At 40.5% G+C, this 18,707-nt stretch overlaps 1 protein-coding gene across 2 annotated transcripts in view; it reads right to left on the bottom strand.

The window, feature by feature from the left end:
- Positions 1 to 18,707, bottom strand: part of QRICH1 (glutamine-rich 1) — a 42,601-nt gene that overhangs the window by 23,429 nt on the left and 465 nt on the right. For both annotated transcript variants that reach the window (XM_015422116.1, XM_015422114.1), the window contains exons 2-3: positions 9,534 to 9,866; positions 2,751 to 3,773 (exon numbers count right to left, since the gene is read on the bottom strand). In XM_015422116.1, coding sequence (XP_015277602.1) covers positions 2,751 to 3,773; positions 9,534 to 9,845 — 1,335 coding nt within the window. In that variant the 5' untranslated portion in view covers positions 9,846 to 9,866. The remainder of the gene's footprint in view (positions 1 to 2,750; positions 3,774 to 9,533; positions 9,867 to 18,707) is intronic.

Below are 18,707 nucleotides of genomic sequence, written 5' to 3'. Positions count from 1 at the left end.
AATGATACCAGTTCTGAGTAAGTGCAGGAGCACCTCCAAGCAGATGGCTGCAAATCAGGCTTGTTAAGGAATGCCTATATAAACCAGACCTGGAGAACTGCAGATTGTGGAAGCAACTCGTCACAACCCTATGAACTTTGCAACCACAACTCCAGACTCTGACTGTCTCCTGCAACCTTTAGACTGACCCTCAACTCTGTTTTTCAGATCTGCCTGGACCTTGCTGATCAACAACCTCCGACTGCCTTGACTCTGCTTTCCAGACCAACCCATGAACTCTGACTGCTGCTAAACCGGTATTTGACTGTGATCTAGCTCTGTTGCCTTACTCTACCTGTATTCCAGGACAGATTTGATCCCATACACATCCTACCTGCAGGAGAATTCTAAAACAAGCCCAATGAATTCCAAGAACAGCATTAGTACATTGTAATAGCTACTAGTACCTGCTGCATTATGGAAAAAGGAAACTGTGCCTTCATTCCACAAGAATTCAAATTGTTGGGGCTTTGCATGTAATGTAAGGCCAGATGGGATTGACACATAGCTGCCAAACTATTGACTTAAGGATGCCAAGAACTATAGGTGAGGAAACGTGGCATCTGTATAGACAGGCAGGTTCCTTAAAGACTTCCACTGCTACTTCATTTGGCAGAAGAAGAGTGTGCTGGCTAGCATCCTGCAATTACCTCACTATTATTCTCAAGGCAAACAATCCCTCAGAATTCCACAAAGGAGCTAGTTCCAAATCAGAAAACTAAATACGCTGCCCTAATGGAGGTTAACAGGATACTTGCAGGTATATTAAATTCTGAAAAGCCTGCATGGCTCTACTCTTATGACTTTTTCATACAGATTTGGTATTGCATCATTTGAGAGAAGTGCTTGTTCACAAGGCCCAAGGGTAAGAGTTCTGTAGATCACTTGCTCAACATTTAAATAATCCTGAGCCACGGAAACTCAACTCGTAATGCAGGCAAATCAACACCGCCATCACCACCATACTAGATGTCAATTTAAAAGGTAACTAATTTAATTAAACCTGAGTATTCCTAATCCACAAGATGCCCAATAGGAATGTTGAAAGAAAAGAGACATTACAGTGGGGGCTGCCAGTTTTCCTTGAAAGGGGGAAACCCTGCAACAATAGCAAATTCTGGGTCTTCATCTCCCTCGGTTTTACCAGTGTTTGGCAACACTGGCTTGATGCCACACCATACGGGGCCTCTTTTTCCAAATGAATTCATAAGTAATTAAAACAGAGATTATTCTAGTAACCATGATCAGATAACTCTATGTATAAAGATACAATTTTTTTTTAAAAAAATGCCTTCCTTTAGCTCAGTCTCTTGTTTTTCCTGCTTTTTTTCTTTTTCACATTTATTTCTGTTAGACTCTAGAAAGAGCTATTCTGTTTTAGAGAACAATCCTCAGCAGGTCTAATCAGAATACTATTCACAACTATTCTTGGCATACTCCAAGGAAAAGCATTCGTAGGACTGTGCTGTCAGAAGCCTAAGTCAAGATATTAAAATTCTCACCTCTACATCAAAGTAGTATATAATTTTTTTTTAATTTTTATGTATATAGTCAGTTTTCTAATACAAATGCTCTTGTCAACAGAAAGGGCAGATAGCATGCAGAAAGTACTGTTGCTAAAGGCAAAGGTGCCAAACGTGGGCTCCAGGATCTTTAAAACAAGAAAATATTTAATATTTAGCATGCTGTAATCTTCAGCATGGTGTTAAACATCACAATATCAAAATCCTCCTGCAAACCCACTGGTTGATAAACTCAAAGCTCTGGGAAACAGACCCTTTAAGAGGCACACAAGACAAGCTATACATTCTCTATCAGAAAGTCATACATGTCTTAATTTTTGCTTTCCAGATATCACAGGTTTACCACAATGCAACTGATTTGCTGAACAGACACAACTACATTACATATTTTAAAAGCTGTGTTTACAATAATCAAAACCACGGTACCTGCACAGTCCAAGGACCAAAAGTTTATTCTCTTTTTTTGGTGTTTAAAATCATAGCAAAAAACTCTTATAAGTTGAATCCAATAATTATGAACAAAAGGAATTTCTAGACCAGATCTCTTTTGCAGCCCTCCTTAAAAGCTGCACCTGAGAATCAAAATATCCTTGGAAACAGAGAGCGATGCTGTAGCAGGAAGAGTGAAACCAGCAGAAATACGTTTCCATGTGCAATCCAAGACAATAGTTAATTCCCTATTTTTTATCTAGTCATGACTCGGAAATTGAAGACTGGAACAAGAAATCTATACCAATTCTTGTTTTTCCTGACAGTAACATCCTGGAAAGGACTATTTGTCTTCTGTAACTGTGTACAGAGTTTAATCCAATAGTTAGGATTCTTACAGAATCTCCAGGTTAACATTTTCTGAAACATGAAAGGCATTCTAGCTCTCATGAGGAAGATAACATGTTATATAATATGCAAGTCAGTTTCTACAGAAGGCTGTACTGCTGAAAGATGAGTGTGGATACACTCAAAGCCCTCTAACCTGACCACCTCAATACTTCTACATCACACGCTGTCCCTGTCCATCAAAATACTAAAAATTCTGCTATCTGAGTACGCAAATTGAGTCATTTTACAAAAGAGCACCCTGGCAAGATTTGTAATAGTGTCATTTGCACACAGATAGCTATGGTCATTCCCAAATTCTCTGACACTCCACAGCACAGAAACTTTGTTCATCAAGATCATTTTACTTACAGTGCAAGCGACCTGCAGCTGTTGCTGCTGTTGCTGCTGCCCCTGCTCTTGTGGTGTGGGCTGCTGTTGCTGCTGTGGGTCCCATATATGCACCGTTTGAGCTGCATTCTGGTACGTCCCTGCTACAGCTTGCACTGCCACCGGAATGTGGATGTTGCCATTCATAAACTGTGCTGGGAAAAGGGAGTTAGCAAGGGTTTGCACCACTTCCTCATGAGAGTTTTTCACTACTGATGTGCCTCCCACCATCTTATCCTTGTCGTCTTCCAGCTTCACGGTGGCCAGAGCCGTCGGGGAGCCACTGACATGGACGGCATTGTAGGCCTCCTGGGGGATAGCAATATGGGTTATGTTTTGTTGTTGTAGGTCACCACGTGGTTGTGCAGAGTAAACAGGGATGGTCCAAGTCTCTCCAGTAGGGCTTGTTATGGTCCCAGTGGCACTGTACAGGTGGGCACTATCCACCGTTAACAAGTCCGGCCTTAAGGATACATAACTCTGTTGCTGGCCCTGGGGAATGGCCAGGACTGTGGCAACTGGCTGCCCGGAAATAGCGTACGAGACAGTAATAGGCATATCCACTTTGCGCTTCTTCACTGGCTGGAGGATGTTGGCAGTGTTGATCCTCCGTTCACCTTCTCGTGGTGAGCCCTGCTGAGACGGTGGAGGGGAAAGTGCCCCAACTGTCTGGATCTGGATCTGCTGGCCTCCAGCAATAGCCTGCCCTGCTACAAGCTGTGCCTGGATCTGCTGGTGCTGTATGTGTTCCTCCTGTATTTCTGCACCCTGGATTTGCTGAGCAGTCTGCACATGTTGCACCTGGATCTGAGCCGCCTGCAGCTGAGAAGGGCTAGGGCTCTGAAGAGCTTGACCCTGTATTGTCTGGGAAGCCTGCTGTTGAGCCTGACCTTGGATCTGCACCTGGACCTGTATGGGCTGTTCCGAAGCTTGGTGAACAGTGAGCTGTGGAGAAAGCTGTTGGGTGGAGACTTGCTGAGGGGACTGCTGAACCTGAACTTCCACCTGCAAGAACAAGGGCTTAAGAGTTAGCGTTCTTGAACATAAATACCTCTCACCACATCTTACCCAAGAAACTGACAAATTATAACCAACAGTTGAAGTAGGTTAAGGTGAAGGGACTCCATATCTCCCCATGTAAACATAGGACATGACAAAGAAGTTTTTAGATATACCACCACATAGATGTCAGTTATGAAGCTAGCAAAATGCAGCAGGAGTTTCTGACTTACTCCTGAATTATTTCCAAAATGTAGTGTGAGATATGTATGCTACTGAAATGCTTAGAAATGGTAACAAAGCTATCAAGTATAGCCAATATGGAAACCTAACTATAATCTATACAAACATCAATAATGCAGTTGCCTAAACAAGTATTACTTTGTAGCTGCACATGGAATGCAGGGCAAAACAGAAAAGTTGATAGATCAGTCCTCCTTGATATTATTAATTACTGGGAGGGATGACTTAGGGCTGGTTCACATAAATTTTATTACAACAACATCTAGGACACTTGCAGGTATGAATGAGCCGAAAAACAAATGGAACTTCATTATCACCCTAAACACAATGTCTTTCAATTAGAGTCCACATATTCAGCTGCCAAGTCAACAAGTCTGAGTAACCACGTAAGAAACCAAGGCATGTATGTTAATGGATAAACTGGCACAAATAGATGCTAGAAGGTCTTTTACAGAAACTGCATAGGTGAGCTTTCCAATACAAACAATTTCTCAGTGCTGTGTTTTCTTAGGTGCCAATGATCTATTGTGCTTTGTATGAAGAAAGCTTGCTTCCTGTGCTCAGGACAAGGCCCTGCATTGTTTCATTTACCTTGGTGCTTTTGCCCAGCAAACTTCCTGTGCAAATTTACATACAAGTAGAACTGGGGAGGCAGGGGTGGCAAAACTGGTTTATTCTGAATCAAGTGCCAACTGCCAACACAGGACTACCAGCAAATATCATACAGCTATTTTTGTTTTAGTCCTCTGCTTTGATATTTATCTACTGAAAAAGAGAAAAAACACCCTTCTCAGCACCCTAAGGATTAGCTGAAAGCCCTCAAAGATGGGAAAAGGAAGATAAGTTTGCTTTACTTTTTAATAAGATAGTAGGGATCAAACTAACCTGGAGAAGTAGGAAAAACAGATAAAATTTGGTTCCAAATTTTCTACAACTCTCCGCGCTCCATGTATTCCTCAACTTTGATGAGATCAATTGCCCTGTTATGTTTCACTGCCCACTACGCTTGCAGTTTTCACAAACTGCAATATAGATTGAACAGTGTTTGGGTTAACTTTTACCCCAACTGCACTGAATGAGAAAATGAAAAAAAAAGCATATAGGTGAAAGTAACAAAATACTATATTTTTATTTTCTTCACTGCTATTCTATTCCTGTACGGCCAAAGGAAAACCAAGAGTAGGTTCTTTTCCATTGTACCCGGTGATGGCTCACGATAACTAACAAGGTTTTTTAAAAAAATAAATTCATAACTTGTTTAGAGCCCATTTCACCCCCCCATACAAGGCTAATGAAGTACATTTTTATATTCATTAAGTTCCTTGCATCACGGTTAAATCAAAAAGATGTTTCCACCTTACTATAATCTTTTGAATTGGTATTTCTCAGTCCAATGTGGCTGTCAACATGAATACCTCACAAAGAAAGTGTTCAAACAACCTATAAGTACTTTTCAGAATTCTTAAAAATGTTCAGAGACATGTGAAGACTAAGCAAGATGAAATATAAGATATGTGGATTACCTCTTGATAAAAGATAAAATCACAACCCCCATTTTACTCCCTGAATCAGAATAGAAATATGGATTACATCTGTGTGTGGAAATCCTGTGCCTCCAGGGAAAGAGACTGACCAATGACCTTTGAGATACCTTCAAGGTGAACAATGATGAAAGAGTTGCTATAAAGAGGTGTTCTGCTCCTTTGGAACTTGGTTTCTTCCAAGTTCTCATCATTTTGCATCTATACAAAGGGTTAACAGCAACGCTTCCTCTAAGTGTGGGATCTTGTGAGCAAAAATTCTACTTTGTGTGCTACTGGCATTAAAGCTGTACTTTATTTGGCTAATTTGGCTGCTGCATAAATTAGTTTGCTATGGAACCATCCTTCCTAAGCTAAGACAAAAATGTGTGAGCCAGAGGCTAAAAAACTGTGAGCTAGCTCACACTAACTCAGCTTAGAGGGAACGCTAGTTAACAGTATTTTATTGACAGTGCATGTAATGATTCCTTGTTTTAAGAGCGTGTGTGTCTCTTTAAATGTTTGGTGGAAGTGTGGTGATAAGTAGACTAGAGTGACGGAGTGAGACAAGTGTGCTGTGATTGGAGGATGAGACAGTGTGGAAGAGGTTTTTGAAAGGAATCTCTGTGTGAGTGTGTTAGTCAGTTTTGAAAGTTAAGTATGAAAGTCAGTTATGAGAGAGTTATGTAAGACAGTTTTCAGTTGAGGTTGTTCAGTGGAAATTCAGTCAGTGAGAGAGTCTAAAGAATCTGTGTGGGATCTGCGAAGGATGTGTGTATTAAAGTGATACAGTTGACAAGCTCATTTACAGGAACCTTATTCCCAACCAGTTACAGAATTACCGACCTCTTATTTTGCTCCCCTTTCAATAAATCCTCTTTTATTCAAGTCAATCCCAGAAGTCATATCAATTATTCCTCAGGACCACAGAGACCCTTGAAAGCCTAGACCCTGGGTCACAATACCAACATAAGAAGCTGAAAGTGGATTTGGAATTTAGAAAATTCCTGGTGGCAGCCGGAACTACCTATTTTATAAACACCCCATATAATTTAAAGAGAAACCTAGTCCTCCCCAATAGGTCGCCACAGTGCAGCAGATAGATTTAAATCCTAATACCTGTTCTCTCATATACTAAGATCACTATTACAGATATTTGCTCAAAAGTGACAGCAACCTCCAAGGAACGCACAATTTCAGCAAAAATCTTCAGTGCAGACTTGCAAATAAATGTTTGTGCTTAGGCACTGCTGCACTTAAATAAAATGTCAAGGGCACCCAAGTCTGCTGGACAGTATTTTTCTAAAGCAAATAAAGCCCTTTGAAGCAGGTTAAATGAAAACATTTTCTTAACACAGCTTGGGCAGCAAGAAACAACCAAGCATTTTTTAATCAAATTCAATTTCATTAAAAAAAATAAATTCAGGGCTAGCCTATTCTAAGCACACATACAAGCCTGAGTTGCAGCTGCTGCTGATTGGTTTTATTGATGATTTTTATCACTGTAGTTTTTCTTGACTTCTTTTATTGGCTTTCAGCTTTATATCAGATTTAATTTTTTACTGGCTTTAGGCTGCTGCATGCTGTTACATAGGTTTGAGTTTGCTTTTAAAACGGAGGTTTACAATTATGTTTGATACAGATAATACTTGGGTGGATTATAATAGAAAGACAGGGTATATATTTTCAAAATACATACAGGTTACCACGGGCTCTGAAAAGGGTCACTTTATCCTGCTTGCTTCGAGACAATATGGCCACAAAATATGCAGTTGCTTCAAAGTAAGAGAATAAAATAGAATAAAATATTTCTTCCCTAGGAGAAGCTCACTTGGTAAATCAAAGCTAGCTTAAAGTACACAGGTCTTGAAAAACATTTCCATTTTCACTGAAAGGACAAAATCAAGTATTTAGAAGTCAGCATCACAACTTTTAATATGCTTAATTCCTTCTGCTGGGACAGGAGTCTCTCTCTCTCTTCGGTTACTCAAAGCTACATATTGCAGACACAATAGAAATTAGTAACTGGAAGTCCAGCTAGTAGAATCTGGCCTATGGAAAGCTGCCAGATGACAGCAGGAGTTCAAGTGCCAGCACTGGCAACATTCCTGGTACAGTCTCCTCAACTAGCAACATTTTAAATTAAGATCCTGTCCCAGAGAGGAAAGTTACACATTATTTCTGCAGTACCTTAAAGCAGCAGTGGGCCTGTGCTGGGAGCATCATCCCCAACGGTCACCAGTAAATGCCTTTGTAGGTACCCCCCATAACCAGGGCAAGGGCATGCATAGTTCACTGTATTAGTATTCAGTGATAAATTGGCTTGCTGGGCAATCTGCTTGCACACCATGAACACAGAGAAAGGGGAAAGTGAGCTTGGTAAGGTAGGACCCACGATACAGTTTTAATATTGTCTATAGTGTGTTATACTATCATATGTCTGTACCTGTCATACTGTTATGCTTTTGAAAGTCTCCAAGCCTTGCGAATAAACCTGCCACTTAAAAAAAATTAACTGGCTGGTACACATTGGCAATGAAACAAATGCCTAGGTGCTTCTTCTGAGACACAATTAGGTGTGTGACAATATGCTTAAGAGCTGAAACATAAAACTTGGAGATGAACTCTAACAAACACAAATTTGAGAAGTTACACTAAACCACTTGTTTATGACTAGGAGCACATTCACTAGAACAGGCATTATTGTCATAACGACAATAATAACATTTTTAAAAAGAAGTTGAGAGGGGGTATATGAACGCACTCTCATTTCCACAAAGGGAGAATATGTCTAGTTTAAATACTGAATATTTTTTTGTGGGGAAGGGTGCTCTTCAGATTGTACTGCCATTTTTCTGATAATCTTTTCTGCTTTTGCGGACTACATAAGAATGTTTCAGGAGTTGCATGCTGCTCTCTGCTGGGGTCCACTAGCACACTTTTGGATATGGAATGACTTGTGAAACAGGGTTCTGTGGGGTATCAGGAAAGAAATGCAATCTATCCCATTCGTTATAGCCAAACAGAAATCTTTTACTTAATGCAAATGCTTATACACTGTAGAAGCAATCTAAGTAGTGGGGAGATTGAAATAACTGCTCTGAGCCAAATTTCTTATTTGTACTGAATAAAATATACATAGCTTGGGTCAAGTGATCATGGTATTTAGAAATTAAACCCTTTTTACAAGTTTAGAGCACCTTTCTTCTGCCACAGAACTCATACCGATGTACAAAGAATTCCCAGGTGGACTCTCAACCAGGCACTGACCAATCCCATAAGGCTTAGCTCCAGCAAGGTCAACACCACCTGCTTTTCAACTGTCCACGTGGATAATTCATAAGCATTAACTTCTATACCATTTTAGTGGATGCTTCAAGTTCTTTTTTTTTCTTCATCCCCCTGGGGGGAGGTGTTTATTGATTTTTTTTTTGCAGACTACAAAACTACAACAGAAAATATAGGGAAGGGAACTACATCTAGGGGGAAAAGAAAAAAGACCCACAACTAACTAAAAACCCAAGGGTAGGAGATCAATACATCAGCTTATCACCATGCTATTTTCAAAAAGCTACTAATAGTACAATGAACTTAGTCGGTTATGCTAGATTAATTATCGTTTAACCATCCCTTTCACTGTTTAAAGAAGTTCCCAGAGCATCAAGTTATTTCAACATTTTTTCACACACAAATCCTTCAGCCCTTATTTCTTCTTATCTTTTCTAATCCTCAGTTTATAAGAGCTTTTGGGGGCAGCTGCCCCCTTTTCAGAGGGGGAGTCCTCGTCCGAAGACCCCGAGCCCAACTCGCCATCAGATTTGCTTTCTTCTTCCTCCCCTTTGCCCTCTTCTGGTTCCCCAAGCTGTGTCCGCAGAAATTCACGTGCTTTAAAAACAGAGTCAATCTTTTCTTTTTTCTTCTAGACTGAAAACCACCCAGAGTTCAAATTCCTGCCTATTGATACATATGGATATAGGAAATAATCATCATAAAGCATTATTACCTGAACCTGCTGAGGCTGCTGCACTTGTATTTGCTGTTCTTGCTGGGTTTGCTGCTGAACACTTGTTGTAACAGGACAAGCAAGTTCAAGCAAAGATCCAGCCACCTCTGTGCTATCTGTATATATACAGTTGCCACCCTGCTGGTAGACCATAGTGGTGGTAGCAGCTGTCTGCTGAAACTCCTGTAGGGCTTCAGGGCCCTTTGAAGCAAGGGAGTCCAGGAACTCCTTCATCCTATGCTGGGGGATTGTTCGTGCTTTCACACGGATGTATTCTTCAAAGGAGATGGTGTTCTCCAAGGAATTATTCATATTGCAAGGTCCTCAGGATTCCTTTGAAGAGAAAAAATAAGCATTTATTAGCCTCCCTGGTAGTTAGCTCTACAAAGGTATTAAGCCACTTGCTTACAGAGGGACTTTAACACAGCATACACCTTTATAAAACAGGCTGTACAGTTCCTGAGTTCATCTTACGCCACTGCTCTATACTCCCAGTTAGCCTGTTGAAAAGGTGATACGTAACAGACATGTGCTGCTATCTATTAAACTTCCCAGAACTACAAAGCATTGTCATTTGCATGCTCTTCCAGAATGAACCTCAACTCAAGCTCCACTCACAAGACAAATCAAGTGATCAAAATATGCATCCTTATCATCTGATATATGGAATCCTACAGAGAAGTAGCAACAGCCCAGAATGTCTCTAAGGCTGAAATAGTATACAATCTTTCCCCACAAATCCTTCTAAAGCAATTTTGCAGTATTACTTTTAAAATGGAATGACATTTATCTCTCCAATGTATGCAGAACATGCCAGAACATCTACCTCACAGGGAGTCTGTTGTGGGGAGGGGAAGGGGAAGGAAGGAGTTTGTAAGCCACTCTGAGACTCTGAGTGAAGGGTGGGGTATAAATCCAATCTCCTCTTCTTCTATTTGAATAGACTGCGGCTGAAAAACAAATCTCCATTTGCAACGAGAACAAATTGAAGTCCTTGGACTTGCATTCTCCTTTCTCCTAGCGTACAGCACCAGAACTGCAAATGGTAATTTGTTCCAATACCCAACCAGATGCTTTAACAAGCTGGACTTTATTAGAACTTCTGATGGAAAAGTTACAACAAATTGAGGTTTACTGAAGGCTTCCTGGCTTGCAGTTTTGGGGATGCATAAGGGACACAAGCCTGAAGCCTCCTTGGACTTGCATTCTCCTTTCTCCTAGCGTACAGCACCAGAACTGCAAATGGTAATTTGTTCCAATACCCAACCAGATGCTTTAACAAGCTGGACTTTATTAGAACTTCTGATGGAAAAGTTACAACAAATTGAGGTTTACTGAAGGCTTCCTGGCTTGCAGTTTTGGGGATGCATAAGGGACACAAGCCAAAAAAAAACACAACGGGGGGGGGGGGGGGAGTAAAACACGATCCCTTCAGATCAAGACTTTCCACACTTCAGTGATTCTCAATTCTAAAAGGCAATATTCAGCTTTCTAAAACTGTGTTTCTGATTCAAAGAAAATAACCTAGCAGCTAGGCAGAAATTACTGCTTCAGTAGAGGGACTCTACTTTGAGGACTTTCTGGATAATTGCCTAAGTGAGCACAACATCAGAAATTATAAAGTAAACAGCTTGGGCTGAGGGCACGCTGCACAAGAGCAGCAGAATTCAGTGTCCTGAAGATCACCACTTCCATTTCCACCAAGAAAGAATAAATTCTCTTTGCAGGTATCTTGCCACACCCAATGCTAATACCCCCTTACAGCACACAGTATTGAGCAGACAGGCAAGCTTGCAGAATTGTGTTGACTGCTGAGCTCCTTATGTTGTTTTGCAAGGGTTACCACATTCTCAGTGCTTGAACTTCATGACCTGAAATGAAGATTTCTATATTAGCCCAAAAAAAGAGAGACCAGCCTCAACAAAGCATGGGCAGTGCATGATTTATGTTCATACACCAAAGGCAGTAGTTTCAACACTTTCATAATCTCTTGCCACGTATTGGTTCTGAACACCCTCCGCACACACTTCAGCTCCCAACTATCATTCTACACCAGGTCAAAAAGTTCCAGATTCTTCAAAACCACACACACAAATATGAAATTACATAGACTGGAGTGTTTATTCTGAACACAGAATGTGTATTGAAAACTGAGGAGTAAAAGGTTGAATACATAAAATGTACATCCCTGAGTCACTTCTCAGAACTTTATGTTGTTGTTTTAGATAGCAGTTGGGCAAGTATTCAAAATTATTCATAAGTTCCTTCATTGTTGGTGGTCGTGCACTAAGGTGAAATCTTTTTGGGGCACTATACTCCCTATCATAGATAAAATTATTGGGCTACAAATTCAACAATCTCCAGATTCTATACTCTTAAACCACTGGGAGATCGCTTCTTTCAGCTATTACAAATCAGAACTTGCCTCACTACTGTTGACTGTAGCCAAAACATTAATAGCCCAATTCTAGAAATCATAAAAAACTTCAACAAGGGTTCTCGAAGATATGGGACATCATAGCTATGGATAAGACAGCTTCACAATTATTATCTGCTGAAAATCCCTCTAAAAATTCTGTTTTTGTGGGGAAATTGTATTTTTTCATGTGTTACTTCAACGAATAACAATACCAATGTTTCACCTGCCAAGTACACAATTTACTGATTGATTAGTTACACTGTTCTTAAGCGACTTTTCTTGAATACTATGTTTGATATATATTATATGTTTATTGTTCTTGAGTTGTAAAATTTGAAAATGAAAATAAAGTTATAAAAATTATTCATAAGCCTTAAGACTATAAATTCTTATAATTTATGCAAAATTTAGCTTTTCTTGGTTTAGTGTACAACACAAGCTTGCAAATAGAAAGAGCAAGTATAATTTTCCAAGACACAAAATCCTGACAAGAACATTGTAACTAATTACCAAATAATTTATATGCAAAAAAATTAAGCACACACATACAGCATTGCAGACACAAAAATACCACCACCTGTACTCCAACAAGAAATATTGAGATAAGAGAGAAGTTAGCTGTTACAGTAGTACACGCGATAAAAATACACAGGATCCTGACATTTATTGGTTCACAATACATTTATTCTACAAAAGAAGGCTTTTCATTCATCATGAAGCAGCCACATTTTGTTCATTATGACAATGAGCCTGAGATTCTTGGGCCTACACGTTCTCTTCCCTTGCACACAGCATCCAAACTGAGGAGTTCCTAAACCAGGAAGCCCCCAATCTAACTACGTTTAATCTCAATTTAGCATCCTGGTGGTGGTGTAGTGTGGTGTGGTGTGTGGTTAAGAGTGCTGGATTAGTATCTGGGAGACCTGGGTTCAAATCCCCACTCGTGCCATGGAAGCTCGCTGGGTGATCTTCGGTCAATCATACTCTCTGTCTCATATAACTCATAGGACTGCTGCAAGGATAAAATGGGGGAAAGGAGAATTATGTAAACTGCTTTGGGTCCCCCACTGGGGAGCAAGGCAGGGTATAAATGAATTAAAAACAAAACAATAAATAGGCAAGAAACAAATGGTAATTTGTTGAACTGCCCCCATATTGAATGTCACCATAAGCTGCAGTTAGACCCAGAAGTCCACAGCATGGAGGTGGAAGAAGGAAGACAAGGCTCAGAAGGAATGTTCTCAAACAAACTGCAGGTTGTGATATTTGAATACATGCTTACTGTCTACATCCTGCTACTACAGCAGTTAAAACTGAGGCTGAATTCAGACATTTCAACAAGCTGCAACTGAACTTCTACTGGGCATGAACACAGCCTCTTGCTCTGCTTGTGCACATTACTCACGCCCACCCTTTGTGCATGGACTCTTTCCCATCTGATCAAGCGCCAACTGATCATGCCATCTGATTTCAGCCATTACAGTGAACTGGAGCTTGATCATACCAAAAAGCTGGGCACCAAAGAAACTGTGTTCATGCCCACTCGGAGTTCAGTCACAATTTGCAACAACGTCTGAATGCCATGTAAGGCTTGAAATTCCAGCTACTATGGAAATCAATGGACAATGTCTTTGGCCTCGTGTCATTCCTTTTTTCTTTAATACATCAAGCACGTTTGTCGAGTCCTGGAGCAACGGGTTTGCTGCCACCTTGTGATTGCTCCTGTACTACTCCCAGAAATGTCTCCAACTTTCAAACCCATAGTTATGATTACAGAGGCTTCTGGGTACAAAAGCTTAGGTACTCTTCAAATTTGGGCTATCATTCTTTAACCTGTAATTGCTGACACTGGAGAGAAGAGATAAACGTTAATAACCAAAAACAGCCTTGAGTATTGGCAAAAAAAAGAGAGTAAACATTGGTAAGAGTCCCATAACTTAGTAGACACAAAGGTACGCCATCTACTTTTGAATCAACCATCTTTGGCACTAGGAGTCACTTTAAGTCAGTATCAAGCAAAACCATTGATTACCAGTTCCTCCTGGGATGAAGTTTGAAGATCATTTCAAACTTAGGAATATGTTCAGTGAAGGAGGGTCTCACAAGGATCTCAGGTAGAGGTCTTTCACAGCACCTACTACCTGGTCCTTTCATCTAGAGATTCCACCGATTGAACTTGGAACCTTCTGCATGCAAAGCAGATGGTGTACCACTGAGCCACGGCCCCTCCCCTCAACATCACAAAACACTCCAACAGAACTATACAATTACATTTCATGCATATGAAGCCCCATGGCTACGGGAACTGTTGCAAACATGCAATGCCTGTACATTGCCAGATGCATATGGACCCAAAGGACAAGGGAACCACGCTAGGCATTTTCTTCAAAACATAAAATGTCATTGTGTAAAATCATTTACAGTTTGCTTACTTGAAGACTAGTGTATGTGACAGAAATATGCAAAGTGGGTCTACTCATCAATTAATAGTAATAGTTAACAAGTAAAACATGATTTAAGAAAAAAATGAATGTGAAACATCTCTCTTATTTTACTTTCTGAATTTTCAAACTGATATGTTCAACACAAAAAAGAATTATTACTTTTCCAGTGAAGTTTCCAGTTGGCAGAAACATCCTGGCTAGCTTGCTGTGCACAGCAGAATGAATGATGCTATTCCCTTTGCTACTGACCCAGTAAACACAATTTCCCAAGAGCAGGGGAGATTAAATCTAACATCTTTGATACACCAAAAGCTAAAGAGATGCATTTGGCAGTGCTCACTAAAGAATCAGCCAATCCTTGTCAAAGAAACAGCTTCTACAAAGCACAATTTCACTGTCACAGAGTGGGATAATAATTCTCAAATTAGTACTAAGGCTCATGACAGAAGGAAAATTCTACTCTAAACCCTAAATATGCTCATTGTTAAACCCCACTTTAATATTACCTAATCAAGTTGCAAAAGATCTATTCAGATTCTGGAGCTTCACTGCTTTAAAAATCAGCGTATTTTGGAAACAGTTCTTTTACTCTGTGTCTGCCTTTGCACACTGACACAAATATTAGAGTTATAATTTGCTTAGTCACTCCATAAGATATGGTGCTATGATGGGAAATGGAAAGCTCAAAAATCCACCCAGGCTGCTAAAAATCTAACTGTTCCAATCAGCTAGAACATTAGTAAATATGGGAAGCTCAATGAACATTACACTAAGAATTCAGTAAGATTCCAGATATTTTTCTCATGTCTGTGAGTGTCAAAGATAACTGGAGAAATATGGATTATTTCATCATGGTAGGTACCTTGTAAATAAACTTGTTTGAAATAGTTATTTATAAAAACATTTATATCTCGCCTCTCCTTATGGTTCAAGGCAGGATCAAAATTTTACGCCAAACTAGCAGGCTTAAAATAATAGTTGAATTGGGAAGCAGTAAGAAGTACTAATTAGAGGTAGGGATTCTGGGCCTTTCATCTAGTGCTTTTTAGCACCTATGTTAATAGTTAAGGAACAAATAACATACATTTGCAGGAAAGTAGAACTGACATGGTTATATATATATATATATATATATATATACACACACACACACACACACACACACACAACACAAGAAGTTTGATAACATTTTAATACCATTGATAAAAAAAAACTAGACAGGCCCACTACAATACTTCAACTGACACTGAGACTCTTCTAGTTCTACAGAAGAATTAGTCCACCCATCACATCTTTCTGCAACAGGACAAGAAAATATGGACTGTTTGCTGGTGCGTCTCATCGGTTCACAAGCCAGGATTGAGACAAAAAATAAAATTAAAACCGGGGGTGTTGGGTGAGCATAAGCATCAAGACAGATGCTACAAGGAAATGTAAGATTGAATCTAGTCCATACAACTACTATCTGCACCTCCAAATCAATATAGATCAGACAGCAACTACTTGTACTGATGCTGAAAGGTCACATATCAGGTAGACCAATACTTTAGTCTTTAGTGACAGAAAATACCTAAAGAATTGCAATCTCCTCCCATCGTAATCTTGACATTCTATATGAATATCTACAAGCAAGAGTTTATAACCTTTCACTACAGGGGGCTACATCATATGGTATTTCATGCCCCCATACCTTTGATGCTATTACTAAATCTAATAACAAAGTAGCTGTCCCCTGTGTCAGTCAAAGCAGCAGCAAAACCAGGCCACCCACAAAGAATTGTTACATAGGGAAGCCCCAGAGGTACAGTAAAATATGACTTTGCAAACCAAAAGAAACATAAATGGACTGATGAGAATATAAAATACTGGGTTTGGGGGGGGGGGGTGCTCAGACTGAGAGCTGTTGAGCATCAATGTAGGGGGGAGATGTGGAGGGGAACACAGTTTCTGAAAAGTACTACAATGCGGGGAGGGGTTTCAAATGGTTTTCCTTGTTTCTCACTGCCATCTTGCTTGTCTTAACTGCCAGCAATATTAAATTATGATACTCGCAAACTGCTCTGAAGTTTCCTTTTTACATTACTACTTGAGTGCTGAAGTTCACCTTAACTTCCTCGACCCTCTTTGCAATGCTAAATTATCTGTTACCAAAAAAGGAGCTCCATTTTCCCTCCCACCATGTGCTTTTGCTGCTATCACTGCTACACCTGAAAACTGTAACATATTAACCCCCTGTTCACCAAATACCTTATACTGGTAGAACCTACAATAAGTTGGTAAATATTTTTTTTCCATGAAAGGGGAAGGGAAAGAAAAATTATTGGTGTAGGAGTATGCACGTTTCTTAGGTTCACAGAGTTTTAAAACAGCGGCAGTTCTTCGGGAGCTTATATGGTCCAAAAACGATCCATGAAAAGGTTATTTTAATACCTTGGTATCTTCTATACTAGGAGCAATCTCTTGCTATTTTATCTTTAACCACCACCAGTGGAGGGGGTATTCTAAAGTCTAGTACCATAGCAAGGATAACATTCATAAGTTATTCACCTATCCTGTTGTGCTCTAGTGCTACAAGCAATATCCAACAATACTCAAGTATGTATATTTCTTTTGTTAATAATGCCCATAACCATTGGATATATCAAAGTAAGCAGGTTTATTAACATACATACACACTCATGCCATAACATCATATGCTTTCCAAGACTTTACATTCAATAAAATTGTGAACATTTTTCCTTGCTAAAGAAATTTCTTTCCCTTATCTGCAAATAAATTAGGAAAAACAGAATAAACTGATTAGCAGATGTTTTAGAGAAGTTAAACATTAAGATTCACAGCCTGTGGACAATCTAGAGTCACTGATCACCAATTGTGCACATATTTCTCATTATGTCTTGAATTCTCAGACTTATGGTCTAAAGAAAACAGAAGAAAGCCTCCCACCCACCATTTTTATACACACACATTTACCCACAGGGAAGGCACTGCCTTCACATAATGCTGCTACATCCCTTTAAAGGGCAAATGTTTCACTCCCACTTTTCTGAACAAGCACTATGAAGTATCCATTACAAAAAGTCCTTCCCTACTGTGCTAAATTTGAACTTTGTAAGAGCTACATTTTAGTAAAAAAGAGTTCACAAGTGCTTGTGTCTGTGGAGGTTCGAAAAAGGTAGCAATTAAATCTAACCCACAGGATATGGGCACTGCTGTCATCTACTAATACCTTTTTTGCAGTAAACCACCCAAGGCCCATTTCTATCTAGAGAAGGGCCTTGCCTGCCCCACTAGTCTGATCAAATAGGCACAATGCTTCCAAATAGTAGTGTACAACCCCTTACAAGTATGTACACTTCACCCAAGGGTCTGATGACTTAAAAGGGTCCCAAGGAAAACATACAGAAAAGCTAAAAGAAAGGGCTCAGGAAATCAGCCCACAGACCTGAAACTCTGGAAAATGCTTTAGTATATCATGACATCCAGTTTTATGACATAGCACAATTAAAAAGCGGAAAACAGTTTCATCCCACAGACAGTTGTTAGAAGGTGCACTAGTATAACTTCTGCCCCCCAAAAAGACAAAATGCAAACTGTCTGCAGATGAATAACAAAAAAAAAGTTATTTATTTGTGAGAAATAATTCATACAGCCTACCTGGCCTATTTCAGCACAATACAGCTAGTTCAACGCAGAACGTATGGCTAATTACAGGCACTTGACAAATAATACTATTGGTTCCTAGAACAAGGAAAGCCCGCAAAGCGAAGGCCCCGCCTAGGCCTGCCTAGTCCTCAGTATTACAGCCTCCTGGCCAAGGTGGGGATGAACATCCTCCTCGCCCAAAGCTAGCCTAAATGGCTCAGGAGCAAGGAGAGTGGCCGCAGCCGGCGCAGCTCACCCCGCCTCCCTGGGGACTCTGCAGCATCAAGGCCCGCAGGCCTCATCCTGGAACCTCGCCGGCTGCTGCTGCTCTCGAGCCGGCGCCGTCCAGCGAACGCGCACACGAGCCAGCGACTATGTTAGAACGAGGCGCGGTCTCGCACTAGTTCTAGGTCTCCTCGCGCGGCAAAGGCGGCGGGAACGCGCCCCGCCCAGATTCATCGGGGTGGGCAAGGCGGGGCCGAGCACAGGGAACGGCGCAGGCCGCAAGTGTGCACGCGAATTTAGAAGGGGGGCGGGAGTCCCGCCTCAACAATCATCCATCGCGCGCGCTGCCGCCCTACAAGAGCAGAGGCCGGGCTAGCGGGAGCGCGCCTCCGCCCCGCTAGTAGCAACCCCTCCCCCTCTGCTTCTTCTCCTCTCCTCCCC

Source organism: Gekko japonicus, unplaced genomic scaffold (genome assembly GCF_001447785.1).
Source record: "Gekko japonicus isolate JY-2015 unplaced genomic scaffold, Gekko_japonicus_V1.1 scaffold292, whole genome shotgun sequence".
NCBI classification, from domain to species: domain Eukaryota; kingdom Metazoa; phylum Chordata; class Lepidosauria; order Squamata; family Gekkonidae; genus Gekko; species Gekko japonicus.
Note: the sequence above shows the minus strand (reverse complement) of the source record. Positions and strands in the feature narration are given on the sequence as shown.